Source organism: Cotesia glomerata, linkage group LG3 (assembly GCF_020080835.1).
Source record: "Cotesia glomerata isolate CgM1 linkage group LG3, MPM_Cglom_v2.3, whole genome shotgun sequence".
Lineage (NCBI taxonomy): Eukaryota > Metazoa > Arthropoda > Insecta > Hymenoptera > Braconidae > Cotesia > Cotesia glomerata.
This window is the reverse complement of record NC_058160.1, coordinates 8310610-8332737: the sequence shown is the minus strand read 5'-3', so window position 1 is coordinate 8332737 and position 22128 is coordinate 8310610. Positions and strand designations below refer to the sequence as shown.

The 22128-nt window shown below is 28.3% G+C and overlaps 1 protein-coding gene across 11 annotated transcripts in view; it reads right to left on the bottom strand.

The window, feature by feature from the left end:
- The window catches only part of LOC123261682 (basement membrane-specific heparan sulfate proteoglycan core protein), a 136431-nt gene that overhangs the window by 25348 nt on the left and 88955 nt on the right, over positions 1-22128 (bottom strand). For 4 of the 11 annotated variants that reach the window (XM_044723408.1, XM_044723409.1, XM_044723411.1 and 1 more), the window contains 12 exons: positions 20640-20825; positions 18751-18903; positions 18470-18580; positions 18257-18370; positions 15295-15411; positions 13931-14071; positions 9092-9199; positions 8840-8995; positions 8702-8764; positions 5871-5885; positions 4024-4038; positions 42-1658 (listed from right to left, as the gene is read on the bottom strand). In XM_044723408.1, the coding sequence (XP_044579343.1) occupies positions 42-1658; positions 4024-4038; positions 5871-5885; positions 8702-8764; positions 8840-8995; positions 9092-9199; positions 13931-14071; positions 15295-15411; positions 18257-18370; positions 18470-18580; positions 18751-18903; positions 20640-20825 (2796 nt within the window). The remainder of the gene's footprint in view (positions 1-41; positions 1659-4023; positions 4039-5870; positions 5886-8701; positions 8765-8839; positions 8996-9091; positions 9200-13930; positions 14072-15294; positions 15412-18256; positions 18371-18469; positions 18581-18750; positions 18904-20639; positions 20826-22128) is intronic. The other 7 variants (XM_044723407.1, XM_044723415.1, XM_044723418.1 and 4 more) reach the window with 3 other exon arrangements.

Below are 22128 nucleotides of genomic sequence, written 5' to 3'. Positions count from 1 at the left end.
ATATCATTTTAATTAAAAAATAAATAACAAATCATAACTACCCGTTGGACACGAGCATTCTTCAACATAAGAAGCACTTCCCAATCCAGTATTTCTAGAGTCAGCAGTGTCCATAACAATTTCGGTAATAGAAATGTCCAATTGTGGTGAATCATCATACTTAGCTTTGATGAGTATATTTTCTACATTGGCAAGAGTCATCATAATATCTTCTCTAGTAGCTAATCTTTCATATCCATCAGTTACCTTATACCACTCGCCATAGAAAAATCTCACAGCTACTTCTGTGTCTTGATTAGGAACAAGATATTGGCTTCTGTGAATTAATAAATTACCATTTCCTTTAAGAATAATCGATGGAGCGGTGTTGTTTCTTCCATCACCACTGTAACGGATATTGTATTTTAGGTATCCACCGTAAGATTTCAATTGACTGCCGTGATAAACTTCTGGTAAAGCAAAGTATGGAATGTCATAGGAGCTTAATTCATTGGAATAAGGAATTGATATATCTACACCATCTCGACCAATCGGCAGTACTTCTAACATCTGGCTACCTAATTCACCACGGATTATTGGACTGACTGATGATATGTCAACAGATAAAACCTTATGGCGATCAAAAGGTGGTGGAAAGTGATATGTGAATAAATTAGCGCTTCGGCATTCAGTAGCTACTCCAAAGCAGAAACAAGAAATACATTCATCTGGGTGGCGTGCTTCCGAGTTAAAAGTTCCCTTTCGACAAACTGCAGATGTCTTTTCAACAACTAGAATCGTATCTGGGACCGCGAATACAAATCCTCCGATATTGATAGCTTCACATGAATACGCTCCCTGATCAGATACACTAATGTCAGGGCAAGTAAGTGTTCCAGTACCGTTGATTGATTCAGAGTTACATTTTTCAGGAATATGGCCCCAATTCAAACGCCAATTTATTTCAGGTATAGGCACACCAATCGCGGTACATACAAGAATCATAGTGTCACCTGGTTCAAGAACAACCATTGGAATAGGCGGTTTCGTAATGTATACTGGTGAACAACCAATCTCATCACTACCATCCTGACAATCTCTTTCCATATCACAATGATAACTCTTTGGAATACACTGATCATACTGACTACATTTAAATTCATTGTATTGACAAGGTGATCCAGGTGGCGATGTACCACAATTTTCTTCGTCACTTCCATCAGTACAATCTTTGTCACCATCACAGCGCCAAATTTTGCTAACACATTGCTTGTTTGAACAACGGAATTGGTTCGGCTCACATCCATGTGGGTTGCATCGCATTTCATCAGAACCATCAGTACAATCAAATTTACCGTCGCAAACTAAACTCTTTGAAATACAATCACCATTGCTGCAAGTTGCTTCATCGTATTTGCAGACTTGCGGAGGTCGGACAGTTGCCGGCTCAAATTTCTCGACCTCTAGGTGTACCGTGACTCTCTGTCCTGGTACTGATGGAGGGTATCCAACGGCTTCGCAAATATAAGGACCAGAATGTTCCACTTGAATGTTGGGAATTTCCAAGCGGCCATTGATATCACGAGATCCAGGTGGCAGCGGTAAATTATTTCCACGCAGCCATCGTACATCAGCTCGAAGATATCCTTCGTCTCGACAGTGGAATACAACTTCATAACCTGAATGAAATCAGAAAAATTATGATTAATTATCTAGTATATACTTTATACAAGGTTAGTCAGCGCAATTTACATGCTATGCAAAAATAATTTTTCCACCGATCCATGAAAAATACTTGTCGATGTAAGTACCTGTTTAATACTGGTAATGAATTTTATACAATTGTATATATAATACACACCCAAAAAAATTACATGATTAATAATATATTAAAAGTTACAATGAAAATACAATGAAATTAGAAACTGGGTCCTGAAATAGAAATTTGAGTTTCAATATGAATTTTTTGGTATCAGGTTTTGATAAGTTACATGTATGGTAACAGTATTTTTTGTAATGAGTGTTTTTCTATCAGAATTTTTACAGGTTTGTGCAAGATTACTTTAAAACGACAATCCTACTGCAAATTTGGAAAAATTCACTGCACAAAACCCCTATGTGTATACTTTTTCATTTTCATGAGAATCTAACAAAAAAAAAAACTTTTTAACAATTTAAGGGGGTATTCTGGTCTAGAAGCATGAAATTTAAGGTAATTTTTAAAGTGCCGTAAAAAAAAAGGCAGTCAATATTTTTACTATCCATTTTTTTATTAACAAGTTATTTATTAACATTGTAAAAATATAGAAAAAAATGAAAAAAGTTGAAAATTCAAAAAATTAGCAGCTGATAAAGTGGGAGGGTCTTTTTTATGGTACTTTAAAAATTACCTGAAATTTTATGCTTCTAGACCAGAACACCCCCTTAATCTCAAGAATTATGCTCAAATATTTGAAATAAATTGTTAAATAGTTTCTGAAAACCATGCGTACGAATAATGCGAAAGACTTTCGCAAGGAATATTTCAAAAACACAGACGCATGGCCTGCAGCAGAATGGCGCACGATTTTTCAAGTTACATCTTACTGTACAACTGTCTCCGTTTCATTATCGTCTCATTAACTTTCTGGTTGCGGTAAAGTGCCTTAGTGATGTGCAGCTCTGATAGAAAGAGTCATACGAAGTATAAAAAAAGTAGGCAAAAGACAGTATATAGTGAGACGTAATTTGAGACATCTTTCTCAATTCTGCTGTAAGCTATGTGTCTGTATTTTCCGATGTTTCTTGTGCAAGTTTTCTGCATTTATTATGCTCATAATTTTTAAAAATAATACATTAACTAGATAATTATTGAGAATACGTTTGCATAATTTTTTAAATTAAATCTTTAACAATTTTCTTTAGCAAATCGTACTAAAAGAATTCAGATTAAAGCTTTTACAAGTTTTTTAAGCAAGATTCTCCGTTGAATGAAGAAGCAGACACCTATTTAATGCTGAAAAAATTTGTGCAGAACTTGTATAAGGCTGCTACATGGGTGTCAAAATAATAAAAAAAACTTAGTAAATTATTATGAATAGTGTATAAAGTTATATAGCAAGTTGTTCGAGTGTTCATCTCAAGACAAAATATTTTTTACAAAACATTATAATATTTGGCAACTCGACTATTTTTTTACGTTTCCATGCAACCCATGATATTTTAGATTAATTACACTTTTAAAAGTTAATTTTTCGATTTTTTATAGCAAAAAGTAGCTGTAACCTCATCATTACATTATTATTTGTTATTAATTTCGTGTGAGATTCTAAATGAATTTACTAGATCAAACATCAATTATACAGTTATGAAAATTTCTAGGTTCAATATAAAATTATTTTAATTATGTAAAGTTTTCCGTACAATAATTTTATTTTATCTTCCAAATGCCATTGGAATATAATTACTATAATATGATGTTATTTTCAGTTTTTTTTTGTTACGCCAGGGATATTATTTTTTGGCGAATAACTGTCATAGATGAAGACTCATGCAACTATAAAAAGGAACCCGAAGCAAACCGAACCACCATATTTTTCCCAAATCTTTAGGGTAACATAGAATACAGTTCTTAAAAAAATGAATTTTATTTCTCTGTCCTAAAATATATTTTCACTGTGTTTGGTAGAAGGAAAATTGAAACTTTCACTTGAAGAAATAAAAATTTAGCAAATAATAACTTTTCAGCCATTACTAACATATTGAGATTTGACGAAATGTTTCATTTTGCTTCGGTGTCTTTGATTATTGTAGTAATGATTGTAAATGTAAAATTTTTTGCGTGAAATTATTTTAATTCTAAACGAACACATTAGTCAGTTAATGATATCTTCGTAAAACAAGTTTCCATTATTATCACCATGGCTTAATAATGTTATTTATATGATTTTGGTATTTCTATAAAGTAATTAATTCTTTTATTATTAACAACTATGATGAATAATGATATCATATAGCGCACTCGTATTATGATTCCCAAAATTATTTCGTTTAGGAAAGCCTTACCTTGCCGTGTCGGATCTGGCCAATGCAAGAAACAAAGAAAAAATACAAAGTTTTATTAAATAAATTCAACATTGCTATCGTATTTATCAGTAATATTACAATTTTATAACTATGTATTGATTTTTTTTTAATAATTCTCAAATCTATAATTAAATTTTCATTCTATATAGGGGAGGGGGGGGGGCAAAATAGGGTACCCCCAAAATTTCGTAAGAAAATTTTTTTTTTTCCAAAAAGCTCTTTCAGCTTCCTAAAATATATTTTAACGTCATTTCCTACAATTTAAAAGAAAAAAAAAATTTTTTTAATTAAAAAAACAAAAAAAAATTTTTTTTTCTAACTTTTCTTACAGTAATTTTTATCGTAATAAATTTTTTTTCTCACCTTGAGAAAATTTTTCTCTTGAATATTTGATACCCATTTTATATTATTTTAGCGTGCAATTATACATATTGAATGAAAAAAAATGATTCAACATTATTTGATCTTCCCATTTGATATGTTAATCAATAAAAATATTAATGAAAATTTACTTCTATCATTATATTTAATTTTTTGGAGCAAGAGGCTGAATTTTCTCAAAACAAAAAGATTTTCTTGACTTAAATAAATTTTGTTGGATCAAGATACATATTTCTTAAAACAAGAGAGTTAATTTTGTTAGAATAAGTGAAATTTCTTGTGTCAAAAAGAAAATTTTTTTTTCGCTCAAGGAAATAATTAGGAAGAAAAATATTTTCTTGGCTCAAGTGAACCTTTTTTTTTTGTGTAACTAACCATTCTAAAATAATGTCTTTTTCAAATAACTTCGAAATTTATTCTCGGATAATTTTTGATGTTATAATTTAACTATCAATGCTCAGAAAACTGTGTCAGAGGCCGCCAATTTCTTCAAAATCATTTGGTGGGCTTGTGAGATATTTAATTTAAAAAGTACGATCTTCAGGCCTACAAGATCATTCAACTTGAAAAAATTTTCCTGAATCCCTAAACCAAGAAAGAGAGTGCAAAAAAATTACGAATGTTTTTTTTTTCGTGCTATTGCTTGGAATTGCGTGAGAACTATGTCTAAAAAATTTTTCACCGGGAGATCCAAAAATTAGAATCTTCTCAAGGGAACTCTTTTTTTATCTTGATATTATTTTTACTCAAGTGAAACCCGTCAAAAATTACTACAAAATTAAAAAATTTTTTTTGCTACCTCAATTTTTGTTAGGAGTATATTGCGTCAACTATAACAATGTTTCTTTTTTGGGTGATTTGTTCATCTCTCTGGGTTCTTTCGTAGACTTATCGATAAGAAAATTTTATTTTTTTAACGACATTTCATTTTCGGATAATGAAATTTTTTTTTCACTTTTTCAGGGGGTACCCCATTTTGCCCGCAAAAAAAAAAAAATTTTTTCTATGGTAACTTGAAATTTGATTATTTTCCTTCAATTACGACTGAAAACGAAAAAAATCAGCATATTCAAGTCCTTAAAATCATAACGGTTTCTTAAGTACCCCATTTTGCCCCCCCCCCCTCCCCTATATATAACAAAATACATATTTGATAAATGGCCATTAGCAATTACGTCAGCGAATATTTAATATGGATTTGAACATTCGTCTCATAATTTAACATACTAAATAAATATTTGAAATAATCAATTATTATTTTTCATTATAGTAAATAAATATGAGGGCGAAAATTACTGGTATTAGTTCGATGAGAAAAATTTTAATTCGTGGAGGATACTTAAATGTCTTGCTTTTAAGAAGCTATTCTGATTTCAAAGGGTTATCGAAATTTTTTTGAATATTTTTCTACACAATATTAAATTTCTTTATTAGAAAAACCTTACCTTGCCCTTCCGGATCTGTTCAAAGCAAGAAACAAAGAAATAATACAATGTTTTATTTTACAAATTGATCATTTCTATATATTCAAAACATGGTTATAATTCATTAGCAATAGAAACTACGAATATTTAATAAGAACTAGGAATTCAGATTGCGTGCGTACACGTGTGCTCTAATCCTGAACCAATAAGGAATCAAGGGCCACTTTTTTGATTATTATCGATATAATATCGATACAAAACTAAATTCATTTTAGTCACCAATTTTATATTATAAAATTCAAATAATCTTCTATCTTACGGTACAAGAAGCCATTCTATTTTCAAAATTATGCCATATTCATTTTAAATATACTTCCACTCAATAATTTAATATAATATTATTTTAATTCACTAAAAATGGATTGATAAAGTAAACTTTTTAATATTTCATAAATACAAATCTGAGAAGAAATCGTTTCAATACAAAGTGAATGATTATCTGTTAAAAAGGGTAAATTAAATATAACACCGCTGGTAAAACTCGTGAATATAAAACTAAATGTAGGTTATTTCAAATGACATTAGAATCGAATTTGGTATTAATGATGAATTAAAAATATACTCAGCTTATACCATTTAGTATTGGTATAATTTTATATCAGTATACACTACCGACAGAAAGTTTCCGGAAAAGATGAAAATTTATTGAAACGATTATTAAAAGTAAACTATATCAAGAGCAAAGTCAATGACACGATCGTACACTCTTTGTAAAATAAAATAGCATTTTCTTTATAGATCAAGTTAATTTGTTTATGTATCATATTTATAAATTAAAAAGTAAACAAGAAGGTTGTCCGGAAATTTTCCGTCGGTACTATACATATGAAGTTAATAAAACTCTTTGCGGTATAATATATCGTGGAATATATTGTGAAGAAGACAGTACGGGGGCTGTCGCAAGCAGCAGCCCAACTAGAATTTTAGTGAGGCATGTCGAAGAATCAGTTCGAGGCGAGCTTGGCTTTCCGAACTTAGACTAGCTCAATTCGTATCTTATTCGTTTTAAATTATACAAGCTGAACATTGAACATTATATGCCAAAAGAATTCCACATTTGGATGTAATCTTTAATTTAATAATTATACATATCATTGACATTATAAATTAACGTTAAACTTATTTCCATGTGTCGGTGTATGTAAGTTTTAAGTTATCTTTAGATTTGAGAGTGTTTCTTAGCAAGAGATTTTAGTAATGGTAAAAATTTTCGATAAACTATAGTATTTTAAATATTTGTGTTAAAAATTAAAGAAGGAAGATAAAAAAAGAGATTAGAGAGGATTTTTCGATACTCGTGCCTAAAAAGTATTCGAAGTATTGTTTTTCTTCAAAAGATATACTTCAGACCCGACAAACATCACTCTAAGTCATACTTGAAATTACGAAAATGTTTTAACAGAAAAAACTACTTTCAACTTCTATCAAAACGTATAAAAAAAGAAGGAAAAATAGGGCGCCATGACAAAAAAAACCGCAGACAAAATAACCGTGGATAAAATAACCATGGACAAAATATCCACACGACAAAATATATTAATCTCTCGAAAATAGATCAACAAGTAAGCTTGTTATTTTGATGTAGATTTTGTGTGTTTATTCGAAAATAGGCCAACACGCCCGCGTGGAGAAATATATATGTCAAAAATATATGTCGCATATATAATATATATGCCGCATATATTTACGCAAAAAAAAAATATGTCAACATATATTTTTCACATAGATGCTGACATATATGCAGAGATACATGCTAAAATATATGTAGACATATATGTAAACATAAACATACACTGAAAAAAAAATTTCTAAGTTTGAGAATTTTTTTACTCAAATCAAGAAAGTTAAATTCTTAAAAATTATTTACTTGATTCAAGCTAAATTTTTTTCTGTGTATCTCTAGACATATATATTGCATTTATATATGCGGACATATATTTAGCGCAAAAAAAATATATGTGAAAATATATATTTGCATATATTTTTCGCATACATATTTTTCCATGCGGGCGTGAGCTTTTTAGCGTATTGTGCCGTTTTTTCATAAATTTTGTGTGTGTTTATGCGGAAATATTTTTATTATAATATTTTGTCGTTCGGTTATTTTATTACTTGATTATTTTGTTACTTGGTTATAATGTCGTTCAGTTATTTTATCTGCGGTTATTTTGTCACATAGTTATTTTGTCTACGGTTTATTTATCTTCAGTTATTTTGTCCGCGGTTATCTAGTCGCGGCACCATTATCTAAGTTTAAATAATGTATTAACCATATATAATTTGGCTGGTCCATTTCATAACACATCCACTGACATTTTTTCGAACTCGCGTTATAAGAAAATCGGTTCCATACACTGATAGAAGGATTTGTTTATAGTTAAAAAGATTTGTTAATATTTAACAAATCATTTATTAGAAGCCATTTGTTAGTCCTTAACAAATATTTCTTAGTATTTATAAAGATTTATTAATATTTAATAAATGAATATCAGATTTATTAAATACAAACAAATCATTTTAAATACTAAGAAATATTTGTTTAATAGTAAAAAGTGGTCTCTAATAAATGATTTGTTAACTATTAACAAATATTATTTCATACAAATAAATCCTTCTATCAGTGCACTGAATTGATGAAAAATTCGATTTACAAATCGAAAATGTATCAATTAAAAATTTTTAAGCAAGAAACTTTATATTGTTTCGTGTTTTAAAAGTACTGTGTTTTGAATTGGGAAAGCCGCAATTAACTTTTATCGGATAATTTTAATTATTATTAGTAATATACTCACTTTCTTTAATAATTTGGTCACTTGGATAAGTCTTTAAATTAAGTTCTCCTTTTTCTTCAGTATCTGAAAAAAAAAACAATTTCGAAGAGTAATAAATAAATGAGAAATTGTTAATAAACAATAATTAAATTTACATACCGCAATTACTTTCATCAGATCTATCATTGCATTCAGGGATACCATTACAACGAGCTGAATTATGAACACATGTTCTGTCTGATAAACATGTAAATTGTCCTGCTTGACAATAATGAGGATGATGATTATGATGCTCAGATGGCGAAGTAGATGATTCTATTTTTAAAAATAAAAATGAATAAATCAAGAAATTATTTAACCTTAATGTTAATGTTTATTTAATTTATTTCAGATATAATCACAATTACTTACCACATTCATCCTCGTCTGAACCGTCATCACAATCAATCACTCCATTGCATTTCTGGTCTCCGGAAATACAATCACCATTATTGCATTTAAATTGACCTTTAGCGCATCCTACGGATGAAGAAAAAATATTTGTAATATTACAATAACAATAAATAATTAATTATAAATACCAATAAATTTTTTAACAAACATAAAATAATCAATTTTCACGGGAAATATACCAACGGCATTAAAACTTAACAATATAATTGCAAACTAGCACGTAAATCATACTAGAACGAACTACCACTCAAGTGAAAGATGTTGCGATGATACTAAAAAATTATTATTCGTTTCATTACAGATACATGAATCATGAAGAATGATTTACATCAAGAAATTAAAGAAAGCTGTAAATAATTATTAAAAATTTGTTTCCATTATCTCAATCAACCTTCATAAGTATTCAAAAATTTTATAAGTAATAATGCAAATACATATTATAAAAGTAATTTTTGTACATGATTGCAAATTTTAATCACACATACTAAATTGGTGTAAAAAAAAAAGAAATTTATTTTCATTATTTTATGTTCTGATCTTCGGACAAAATATCATTTATTCTAAAGAAAACCCTGCTTATTTCTTCAATTAATTCATGAGAATAAAATTACGATACTTGGATATTATTGAGAATTACATTTTTTTATTGAAAATTTTCTGAACTTTATCCGAACTTCGTAATTTATTGATCTAATGCCTGAAAGTAATCCATACAAGCAAATCAATATTTAGCTAAACCAGTTCGAATATTTTGGCCATTTAAAATATTACATTATTGAAAAGGATTATTTACTACTTTTCTAAATTTATTTTTATTTCATATTTAATAGAAAGCATAATAAAAATAACAATATTGATAAATTTGAAGAATAATCAATGAGACACAAATTCTTCTGATAAAATATATATTTTTGAAAAATTTTAATTCTCATCGAAAATATGATAGGGAAATAAAAAAAATAGTAATAGAAATTTAATCTGAAGATATTTTGTCCGGGGATAAAAATATGCGATTTTTAGGACCTGATCTCTGTTACGTGATGGTCATATTTAAAAAAAAATAAGTAAAATAATTAAAAAACTGTCACAATAGAATAAATTTAAAAGCTCATATTTGTATTAAACTGAAAAAATTAATTCAATACCAACGTTTTAGGCAAATAGTACACTAAACTAATAATACAACCATTAGGGGAGTGCAAAAAACCGATTATTTTTTTTTTTTAATCTCCTATGAATATATATTAGTTTATCATGTTTTAAGCGTAAAAAATCAGCCCATTTAAAAATGTATACAAACTTTTAATTTTTTCGACCAAGTTGACATACTGCAGAATAAAAATAAAGCATCAGACGTAAAAAAAATCAAAAAAATAATTATTGTTATCAAATTCCAATTAACAAACAATTATTCGGTATGTTTGGACGTTAAAAAAATTTTGAGAAACTTCTAAATATCAAAATTTAGACTTAAAATTATCAGAATGTATATAATTTTTTACCTAAAAATGAATAGAATAAGGAGCAAATAAAAATTCAATTTTTTATAGTTTTTAAGCGATCCCTGGAAAATTTCATATTGAGCTAATTTTTAGAAAGAGCTTTTATAACAAAAAACTAATATATATCGGCAAGGGACTCGAAAAAAGAGAATAGTAGGTTTTTCTGTACTACCCTAACAATTATATTTAAAATTTGCAAGTACTTAGATAAACGTCTACTCTCATTACTGATGATGATACCTTAAACAATTATTTTATGTAATCACTATTAATAAACGGGAACAACTTAAAACCAAATTGAATAATTCTAATTATCATAATATATATAAATATATAATATTTATATAATATACCAGGCAAAGATGCACTACTAAATACTTCAGTAGAATAACTGCGAGACGTATACTCAATATTCTACTCATACACCAATGGCCTACGTATTATCTGATCTATTAGATGTAACGCTATAACATCGATGAATAGTACTTGTAAAAAAATATACGTATAGTTACAAATAAAAATTTTAACGATTAAAATAAACTTTCAAGTAAATATAATGTAGACTCAAAAGTCTAACCAAAACAGAATTGTTCGTCGGTAAAGTCACGACAATCATAAAAATTATCGCATCGGTGAGCCACCGGAATACATGTGCCATCAGCACAAACAAAATTTCCCACAGCGCAACTCTTCGACGAAGTAAAATTCACATTATCTTGAGGTTTTGCCATATTTCCTGGACTCCACATAGTTGTTGAGCTTTTATGTGAAGTCGCATCTAAACCTAGAAGTAACCCAAGTATACGCACCACGGTGTTGGTTATTGTTCTGTTACTTCATCATTCATTCATAAAGATTAAAATACAACTGTTAATATTTATTATAGATAAGAGATAAGATTAATTATAGTATACATAAGAGTGTCCCATATTTCGTTAACTAAAGCGCTTTTCAAATGATTAGTTTTATCAAAAAAAATCCGGAAAATGATTGAGTCCTCAAATGACTCCCGAAATAAAATTGTATCGTATTTAATTAGGATTTGGCAATAAAATCTTTTTTGATAAAAAATAAAGATATCATCAGTGAAAACAAAAACACATAAACGTATCAAAAACTGTTAAATAGTTAAAAAATAATCAATAACTTTAACGGTTAGGAATTATAAATTAATTATATTTTAAATATAAACTTAAATATGGTACAGATGTAACTAAAATGATAAATAAAAAATCATAAACGGGAAAAAAATATAAATTGTAATTAAAAAAAAAAAAAAACAATACGAATGATGGTTCTGTTCTGTTAAAGCAAGCTGAGCAATCAAAGTATTTCAGTAACTAAGCATGACAAAACTTCAAGTGATAACAAAAGGAACATGAAAGAAGAACGTGTTATGATTGCATATTGGATGTACATATCTGACTGTTATACAATGTCATCTCGAGATTTGACGTTTGGTTGCATCGAAATTGATTTAGTTCTTTCTATAAATAAAAACTTGAAAATAATTTCAATATTACTTTCTCAAAATTATTATTTTTAATTAGAGATAATTTGTTTTACTACAACAATTAATGTGATTTTTTTAAGTTCCAGAAGCGGTTGAATTTGAGAAAAGGGGTAAAAATGATTGAAAATGTGTAGCCATTAGTGAGTTATCGAGCCTTTTAAGCTTGAAAATATGGATTTTTAGATATTTTTAATCTCTTCTAATTCAATAATACAATTTTTTAATGCACTTGATTCAAGACCTTGACCTAATTCTTGACCTAAAAAAACCATTCTACAGAGTTTCATCGTCATGAACCAGACAGAAAAGTTCTTGAACTAAGAAATTTTTTTTTGTTTAAGTAAAGTTGACTATAAAGAATTCTTCGTTTTGATTCAAGGTGATGAAACTGTTTAAAATTATGTTATTAGTTCAAAATTTCTTCTCTTGGATAAAGTTTAATTTTCTATTAGTGTACATTGTTATATGAAACTAGTCAATATCCGCTTGTTTTGCTGAGTACACAATCAAATTTAATTATGGAATCTAGAACTAGACGCAAATAAATATATTTATATACAAGTTTCGTTCATAAATCGATGGTATCTCACAGAAAAATGGAAAAAGATAAAATTCATAAAGATGTGACTTGTATTACTGACAATCATTACGTATTAATTTTAAATTTATATTTTATTAACTACTTGGAATTAAGGGTTTTTTTCATATTTCACGTTTAAGTTCTGCTACTTTTATATAAAATTATGAAAACAGAATAACATAGCATATAGGATTATAAAAATACTGCATTGATTTATGAAAAAAAATTGAATCAATCGTGTATAGTTTGAATGATCTAAAAGATAAATTTTCACAAGAAGTTTTATATAATTACAACACAAAATTTTATTTAATTTTACTTTTAAAAGTAACAAAAAAATTTTATCCCGGAAATCTTAAAATTGATAATGATCAATTCGCTATATTCGAGCTTAGTTTTAATTGAAAAAGAAAAAACTATTCATTATCAATGAATATTCTGAATAGTAGAAAAGAAGAATAAGCTTTTAAAGATAATAACAAATAGTTCATTTTTGAAATATTGATAAGTGAATGCTGTGGTAAAATAAAGATATTAAGTCCTTTTTATGCATAATTAAGTTGGCACATCCCAGAGAGATCGGTGAGGGTTAATTGAATTAAAGACAACGTAGAGAAAAAAAAATTTAGGAAAAAAATGGAATATCTATTAAAATTTAATGAATTAAAAGCAGCATATTTTCTGAATAAAATTTGAGTTTTTCGTGTAGATGGTCATATTTTTTCAATATTGATATAATGAAAATTTATGATTTGCTCAGTTGCTAAAAAAAGTATAATTTTTAATTGCAACTATCTTTTATTTAGCGAGGTCAGCTGTGTCTAGATTTTAGCACGATATGTATTATGACGTTTACAATTTTTCGATTGTCAAGTAACTACCTTTGTTTGAGAACCCAATAAGATATAATCTAAAAGACACACAGTAAAAAAATATTGTGTTAAATACGGTTCACACAAAATTAGTGTTATTTTAACATAAAATTTGTATTAATTAAACACAAAGTGTGTTGATTTTACACAATATTTTTTACTGTGCATCTATATACAACAAGGAAATTTCGTAAATATTGGACACTCTGATATACCTATTACTCTAATTATAGTTTTTTTAAAAAAACTATTTTTAATTAATTGTATATTATAAAAAATTAATTCTTTTTTAAATTAATTGAAAAATTATAGAGTATAGAAATTACTAACTGTGACAATCCTGTTCATCTTCATTGTATGGACAATCTGGGCGACCATTACATATTGCTGACAACGGTATGCATGAACGATCTCGACAAGTGTATTCATTATTGTTGCATTCTTTTACAGGTGGACGCGGTGAAGTTTCAGCTGTAAGAAAAATCAATATTTTACATGTCTAATACATATGCACGAAGTCTTAGAAAACTAAAAAAGAAATCCAAAAACCGATAAAATCTTGAAAAACAGAAACCTGAGTTATAATTTGATTTTTGAATGCGAATTTATAGATTTACTTCATTTCATTTTGTCATTTCCCAATTAAATCTATCTATATAAAAATCAATTGCTGTTCGTTAGTCTTCCTAAAACTCGAGAATAGCTTCACCGATTTGGCTAATTTTGATCTTGAAATATTTTTGGAAGTTCAGGAAAAGTTTAAACGGTGAGAAACATAAATAATATGTAACAGAAAATACTAAAAACGACAATTTAGTTTTCCAATATAAAATGTTCCTATCTGTGAAATGAGGTCCGATATTTTTGGTCTGTTTTGTTTCAGAAATAAAAAAAAAAAAGTGTCAGTTAGTTGTCAAAAAAATAAAATAAATAAATTTCAAGACAATATTAATAAAATCTATCATTAGTTTGTCAGTGCGCGAGAACTTTTTTATCATTGTTGTTTTAAAATACCCAGGAAAGACGACCTGACTTAGGTCGTCAAAGTCAATCAAATGTGCGACGAGCTACCTCACGTTCATACCGCACTGACGACCATAAATAAATTGCAAGGCCAATCGTTGAAAATTTGCGGAATCAACTTTGAGTTTCCCTGTTTCGCGCATGGGCAATTATACGTCACATGTTCGCGAGTCGGAAAACCATCATCTTCATATATTTACACATCGCAAAGAAAGACAAACAATATAATACATCAGAAAGCTTTGAATTGATTAAGTGTATAACTGTGTTGCATTAAATGTAAATAAAAATTTCGTATCAAGTTTTGACCATACAAAAAAATCCATCAAAAAAATTTTAAAAATTCATTGTTTGATGACTTCAATTTTGATTTTAAAATTTAAATTTAAGAATCGAGTGAAATTGAAAGAATTGATTCTTACAGTCGAGTAATCAATTCTTATAAAATTTGCAGTAAAAAATTAATTCTTTGAGAGAGCTTTCTTTGTAAAGAGATTTATTCTCTCACAATTAAACTTTTTTTTTTTCTACTGTCGATATTTTGGCATTAAATTAAGTGTTGTATAATTATCGCGTATAGACTAATAGATAAACTATCTTGATACGAAAGAATCAATCTTTCAAAGAAACTTATTTTGACGACAACCGGTTGAATTATAAAATTTTCTTACAGCAATTGGTTTCATCGCTTCCATCGTGACAGTCAACGTGGCGATCACAGAAAAATTGCTTGGAAATACAGATACCATTGGCACATGGTAATTGGCCTTCAGGGCAAGAAGTATTTTCTGTAAAAGTTAGATTATGATAGTTTTTTATTTTTGACTTTATTAATTTTCTATACTAAAAAAATGACGTGATTCTGAAAAATTATGTACAAAGTAGCGATGTGCACGATACTTAAATTTATAAAAATGATGAAAATATAGATTAAAAAAAATAATAAAAATTAATCTTATAAAAAAATATTTGTATAATTTAAAAGTGAATAAAAAAATTTAAGTCTGTTCAGTTATCGTTTAAAATAAATAAATTTACGTGCACATTGCCGTTTGTCATGCAATTATTGATTGCACTCGAAAAGTATTATTGACTTTAAGCTAGGAAGAGACAAGGTAAATCAAACAAATTATTTTTTTTTATGGTCGAAAATATGAACTGTAAAGTGAAAAGGAAAAAGATGTGTGCATAAAGATAGTAGTGTCATAAGATATAATCAGATGATTCTACCAAGAGCTACGCTACTCAGTTATATACTTATTTATACCAGTATAAATGTATTTATCGTGTACACGTAATCAGGCAACCTGTGCTGAAATAGATCAAGAGGTAGATAGTGATGAACAGAAAAGAATACAGTGAATGCCAGTAATATTTAAAAATGCAATTAAAGACCCTCGTGTACAGTGAAATAATATGTTCAAAAGAGCTATTAAATTTCATTCCAATAATATTTCCTAACGATAAAAATTTGTCACCAAATTTCATTAGTTTTAGCTTGAAAATAGGATAACACTTTTTGATATACAATCACCGGCAAAAATGTTTTAATTAAAGATACAAATTTTCATTGTAGACTGTATACTATAGTGTACGTTAATTAACAACGCTTGATAAATTGACAGTTCAAATACGATTAATTTATAAAAATTTTATAAAAGTAATAACTTTTTCTTGTCAAAAATCGTTCTGATGACAAACTTTTAACGATACATTTTTTTATTAAAAAAACTTTTAAGTTGAGTTTATTACTCAATACTATTTTTTTAACACATTTATATTTATTATTCATCGAGAACCTTTAAATATTACATATTTATATATTTATAAACTAGATTGTGCTAAAAAAAGACAATTTTCTAAGAAGATATACCGAAAATATTGTTCAAAATTTGAAAGTTTGAACTCTCAACAATATTAACAAGTTTCCCGAGTAAAAACAGAATTCCGCCGCACCACCGTCGCAACACCGCTACACGGCTTTTTAAGCGCCGCAACAACGCTGCATTACAGCCGTGACAATTTTGATTATTTTACAAGTGCCGCATCACCATCGCACCACCGCCGTGACAAGTAAAGAATTTATCTATTCGCCGCACTACTGCTGCACCAGCGCCGTGACAAGTAAATAAATTTCTATTCGCCGCACCACCGCCGCACCACAGATGTGACGCGCCCGGGTAAAAATAAAATTATTAATTTTTACGAAAAAATAATAAATTTAGTTCGACCGCCACACCACCGCTGCACCACCGCCGCATCATACTGCTGTTTGATGGTATATACATTGAAATAAAATATTTGTTGATCATTCAAATAGCTTAATTTAATTGTTTTAGTTAACTATGGCTTGCAGCGCAGTAGGCAATGTTTGAGACTTCCATGCAGACGATCCAGGTTCGAATCCGATCACAGTTCAATTTTTAAAATTCTTTCAGAGTATTTCGATAGGCGTACCGCTTCTGTGCAACTCGAGGACGAAATTAAAAATCTACAATACGACTAAAAAAATAAATAATTTCGCGGTGCTTTGGCCTGATTTAAAAAAAATTTTTTTTTTAATATTAGGCATTTGATTAAAAGGAGGTTGATCAATAGGTCTTACATTAAGATTTCTAGTCGCATTATTTATTAATTAATTATTGCGCGATAAATTAATTATGATACCATTTTTTGTGAAATTGTAGGTATGATTTAGCATTGGTGCGGCGGTGGTGCAGCGGTGGTGCGGCGGTCGAACGCAATTTATTATTTTTCCGTAAAAAATAATAATTTCATTTTTACTCGGGTTATCGAATTTTTTTATTTTCATCTTCAAAAAAAATTTTTTTTTCTTCTTAAAAATTATTAGACTAGGAAAAATAAAAAACTTAGATTTCTATCAAAAATGTGAATATTTTCCTAAAAAAAAATTCTTCAAAATTTTTTGATTAATTTACTTTTTGACTGTTACTCAAGACTCTAGTTGAATTTATAATAAATTTTTGATTGGAATAACATTTGAAAAAAATAAATTTTTTGGGGTATTTAATTTCTTTTAAAAATAAGTATTCTTTTTTTGTTTAATATTGATTCTTTAACTACTAACTATAAAATATGATATAAAAAATTTACCAAAAAAAAAAATTGTAAAGAATTTTTCTGAATTTTTCGTAATTTTTAACAATATTTTCAATATATTCTTTCCTAAAAAAGAAAATAGTCGATTTTATTAACCCAGTCTATCATACATGTCGTCAACAATAAAATCGTCCTCTAAATAATTATAATTAGTGCTGAAATATAAAAATACAAGACAGTATAGTAAAAAATTCGATAATACACGAGACAGGACGCGAAAGACTCATTCCGAATGTCAAAATGACAATTAGTAACAGGCATCGCGATAACGCGAGTAAATCTGTGATATTTTCATTCTTTCATGCAGTTGCTATTTAATTCGATATTTAATATTATGAAGAAACATCCTGAAAACCCTGAATGAACATTCGACGTGCTAAATAAAGCGACGGGTATATATAATTTTGTTATAAAAGCAGAAACTAACAATTAAAAAAAAGAAATATCTAAATTAATTAATTGAAGAAAATAATTATTAATAGTGTCTATCAATAATGAATAAATATTTCGTACTGCAATTTATTTCATCAGATCCATCATGGCAGTGAGGACGACCATCGCAACGTCGTCTTTGGTCGAGGCATATTCCATCATTGCATCGAAACATTCCAGTTGGACATTTGTTAACTACAATAGTTTTAGCATTCGAATAGATAAGCAACTTTATTCACCCACAAAAAATAAAAATATTTGCAAAAAATAAAAATCAAGCACATGAATAGTTACCGCAATTTGCTTCGTCAGATCCATCGCGACAGTGAGCCCGACCATCACATCTCAAATTTTCTCGTAAACACTCACCACTTATACATCTCCATTCGTTGATAGCGCATTTTCCTTTGTACAACGAAGACATAAGCATTTATAAAGCACCCCAGTGCGAAAAAAAAGAAAACAAAATTATAAATTAAAATCTTAAATAAATAATAACTGCAAGCAAAAAATGACTGCTTTGATCTGAAATTGTTTTTTAACAGAATCGTTCCAAAGCAATGCATCCGTCTTACCACAGTCACGTTCGTCGCTGTTGTCTAAACAATCGGGAATACCATCGCACTTGCGACGAAGAGAAATGCATTTCCCATCTCCGCAACGCATCTCTGTTCTTGCTGTGTCACATTCTACTGGTCTTTCTGTGACTCGTCCGTCCACTGGTAAATCTACTCAAATATACATACCCAATAATCACGATAATTTCCATAATATATCTACATCTAGCAAGCAAATATTAAGCTCATTTCTTAATACGTTATTAAAAATCACAATGCTTCAAGTCACACAAGCAACACATTTTATAAAATAATGACATCCTAATGCAAAGTTTCATTGTAAGCTAGTAATATAAGTTTAAACATTCAGATCGTTTTTTTTGTCTTGGTAATTAGATTTAATCTTTTTCCAATAATTAATTGCTTACTTGCCTACAACTACCTCATCGATAGAAAAACTAACTTGATTAAAAAATTTATTTTCTGGGATTCTATATTCTTGAATTGGTATTTTTATCTTCGATCGATAACTATTCTCATTTTAATATTCAATCTTGATGTTAGAAATGAAAAATTTTTGCTTCAACGATTTCTGAAAAGTATTGAAGACTTTTTTTTGATTAATTTTTATCGCGTATCTTACTCTAAGAAAAATAAATTTTTGAGATAAATAGAAGTATTTGTTATAAAGCAGTGAAGTGTTTCATTCACAGAAAAAAAAACAGTTGAAAAATTACGGTTCCTGTGATGATAAAAAGGCCTGTGATAATAAAAGGCACAGGCCATCCCTGGAACTTCCTGCTATATTCGAGTCTAAAACGCTTAAAAAATTTCCTACTATAGTCTTCGAGTTTATAAGTACATTTTTCATATATTTTTGAGCTCGATTAAAAACAATTGTGATCCGATTTGCGATGTTAAGTGCAGTTTTTTGGTAAAAAAAAAGTTACTTATTATTCGATAAGAAATTCTGAAGCTCTGCGAAAAATCCACTTTTTTCCAAAATTTTATAGAGTTAGTGAAATTTTTTTATTCGAAGCGCTAAACTACTACGATTTATACTATAAACTATAAGTTTTCATTTGGTATTTTTCCGTATTAAAGCGTACAATTCTCAACTGAAAAATTTACTGCTCTACATCCCAGAGTTATAATTTATCGATTCAAGACTTAATTTCTTTAACTAAGAGCTAAATATTTTGACAGTGTTGAATGAAATATTACTTTGAATCAAATAACTTTTTTTTTTTTTTTTAGTGGAGTTGTAAAAACATCATAAAAATTATCAAAGCAAGTTAAAAGCTGATGCATTTATCATCACATTGTCTTTTCACAGATTAAATAAATTTTAATTTAATCTTTCATCTTAACTTGAACATCCGGAACGTTACATTGACAGTTAATTGTATCGATCGAAGACAAAATCATGAGAAGGATAATTAAATAAAAAAAAAGTGACGATATTATATAAATATTTAAAGTGTTCATGAATTTCAAAGTATTCTATAATAGATCGAGAACGTACTTTTAAATTTAAATAAAGGTTCCAAATCGCTTCAATTTCTCAACGCGTATTCGAATAAAATATATATAGCCACATGATCCTTCTAGGCTACTTATTGAATGAAAATCTCAAGTTTCTAATGATATTGAATAACGAATTAAAATCAATTATTTAAACGTTAAAAAAAAATAACTCGAAATTTATGATCTCGTATTGCATAATCAAATTGCCTGAATAATTTTTAATTAAGTCATCAGAAATATTTATTGTAAAATTCTGTTGACCAGCGCAAAAATAACGGTCTGAATAATTTATTATAATTTAATATTATGCAATCGAAAAAATAATTCATTCACTTAAAAAAATGAAAATGAGTAACAAATAAAGAGTATATTTAGCATACTGGTATGTGAAGTGAGTGGGTGATGTGGATAGGTGATGTGAGTAATCGTACTGTTTGAAGTATTGTTGACTCCACAGTTTTCATCACTTTTATCAGGACAATCTGGATGCCCGTCACACCTATAGATGTCTTCGATGCATTTACCACCGGTAGCACATTTGAATTGGGTTGGTGTACAACCTCGGTCTGTTAGAAGCAGCGATGATTGCCAAAAAAATAAATACACAAACTTATAATATAAGCATTAAGCTGCGCTTTCGAATTTATTTTATTAACGAACAAAACTATTTATAGGTATCACAAATAATATACGAATTAAAAGAAAAAATCGTTTGTAAGACAAAATTTTCTTGTTCTATTAAATGAGTTTTTGCAACTACGAATTTACTTCATGAACGGGGTAAATAACAGACATTTTAAGAAAGGTAAGTATACAAGTATACAAGCTTTAAGTACTTGTTTGTTATGTTCAGTTGTAAAACTTTAAATCGATGCTGATAAATTGAAACACGACAATTGGTTTGTATAAGTATCCATTAAGTAATTGTACACTAGAACTAAAACAGTATTTGTACAGAAAGTCAGATTAGTTTGACCAATATAAGGAAGTCGATAACACCGTATTAAATATTTATTTTAATCTTAAAAAGTGTAAAATTTCGTAAACTACTAGAAACAACGCTCGATGGACCAGGTTCACCTCGAATTAGAGTACAACTTTTTAAACAAGCTACTTGCGAGTAATAAAGCCTAGTGAATCGATATTCATAATAAAATAACAAATATTCAATTTAATTAGCAACTTTTAAAGAAAATCATTATTTAAATATATTTTTTATCAAATATAGATAAAGAATTGTAACTTTTACCATAAAAAAAATATAAAATTAAATACTCAAAATGGAGTTATCAATTTCGTCGCGTCAAATCATGTCTAATTTTCACGATGAACATTTAAATAATTAATGGGTTTTAGCGCCAATGCAGTCTGTCCAGTCATATTTTGATCAAGTACGATGAATAAAGAAATTTAATTTTTACTATTAGTTGAAACGCGACTGTTTCTTTCTATTAGATTAATGCAATCGTGAAAACTAATAGTGAAAAAAAATTTCTTCATTCACTAATTATTGAATTAATTACAGTCATTAAAACAGTAAATCATAAATTTAAATAATATTAAAATCATACAGATTTTAACGGTATTCTGGACATAAATCGGTAATATCTTGAATCACTGTCACTTAATCCAAGATGATTATTAAACAGAGAAAGAAACTCTTGGACAAATCACATCAAGTAAGCATGTTTGAAAACAGTAAAATGTTTTGTTTTAAAGTAACATTTTTACGGAGAACTTTCTGCTCTTTATCTGATAGTTCTAGTATTTTGATTTTGTATTTGAAGAGTTAATTTCTTGAATTAAAAAAACAGAATATCTTAAAACAAAAGTGAAATTTTGAAAAAAATAGTTTTCTTAAAAAATAGT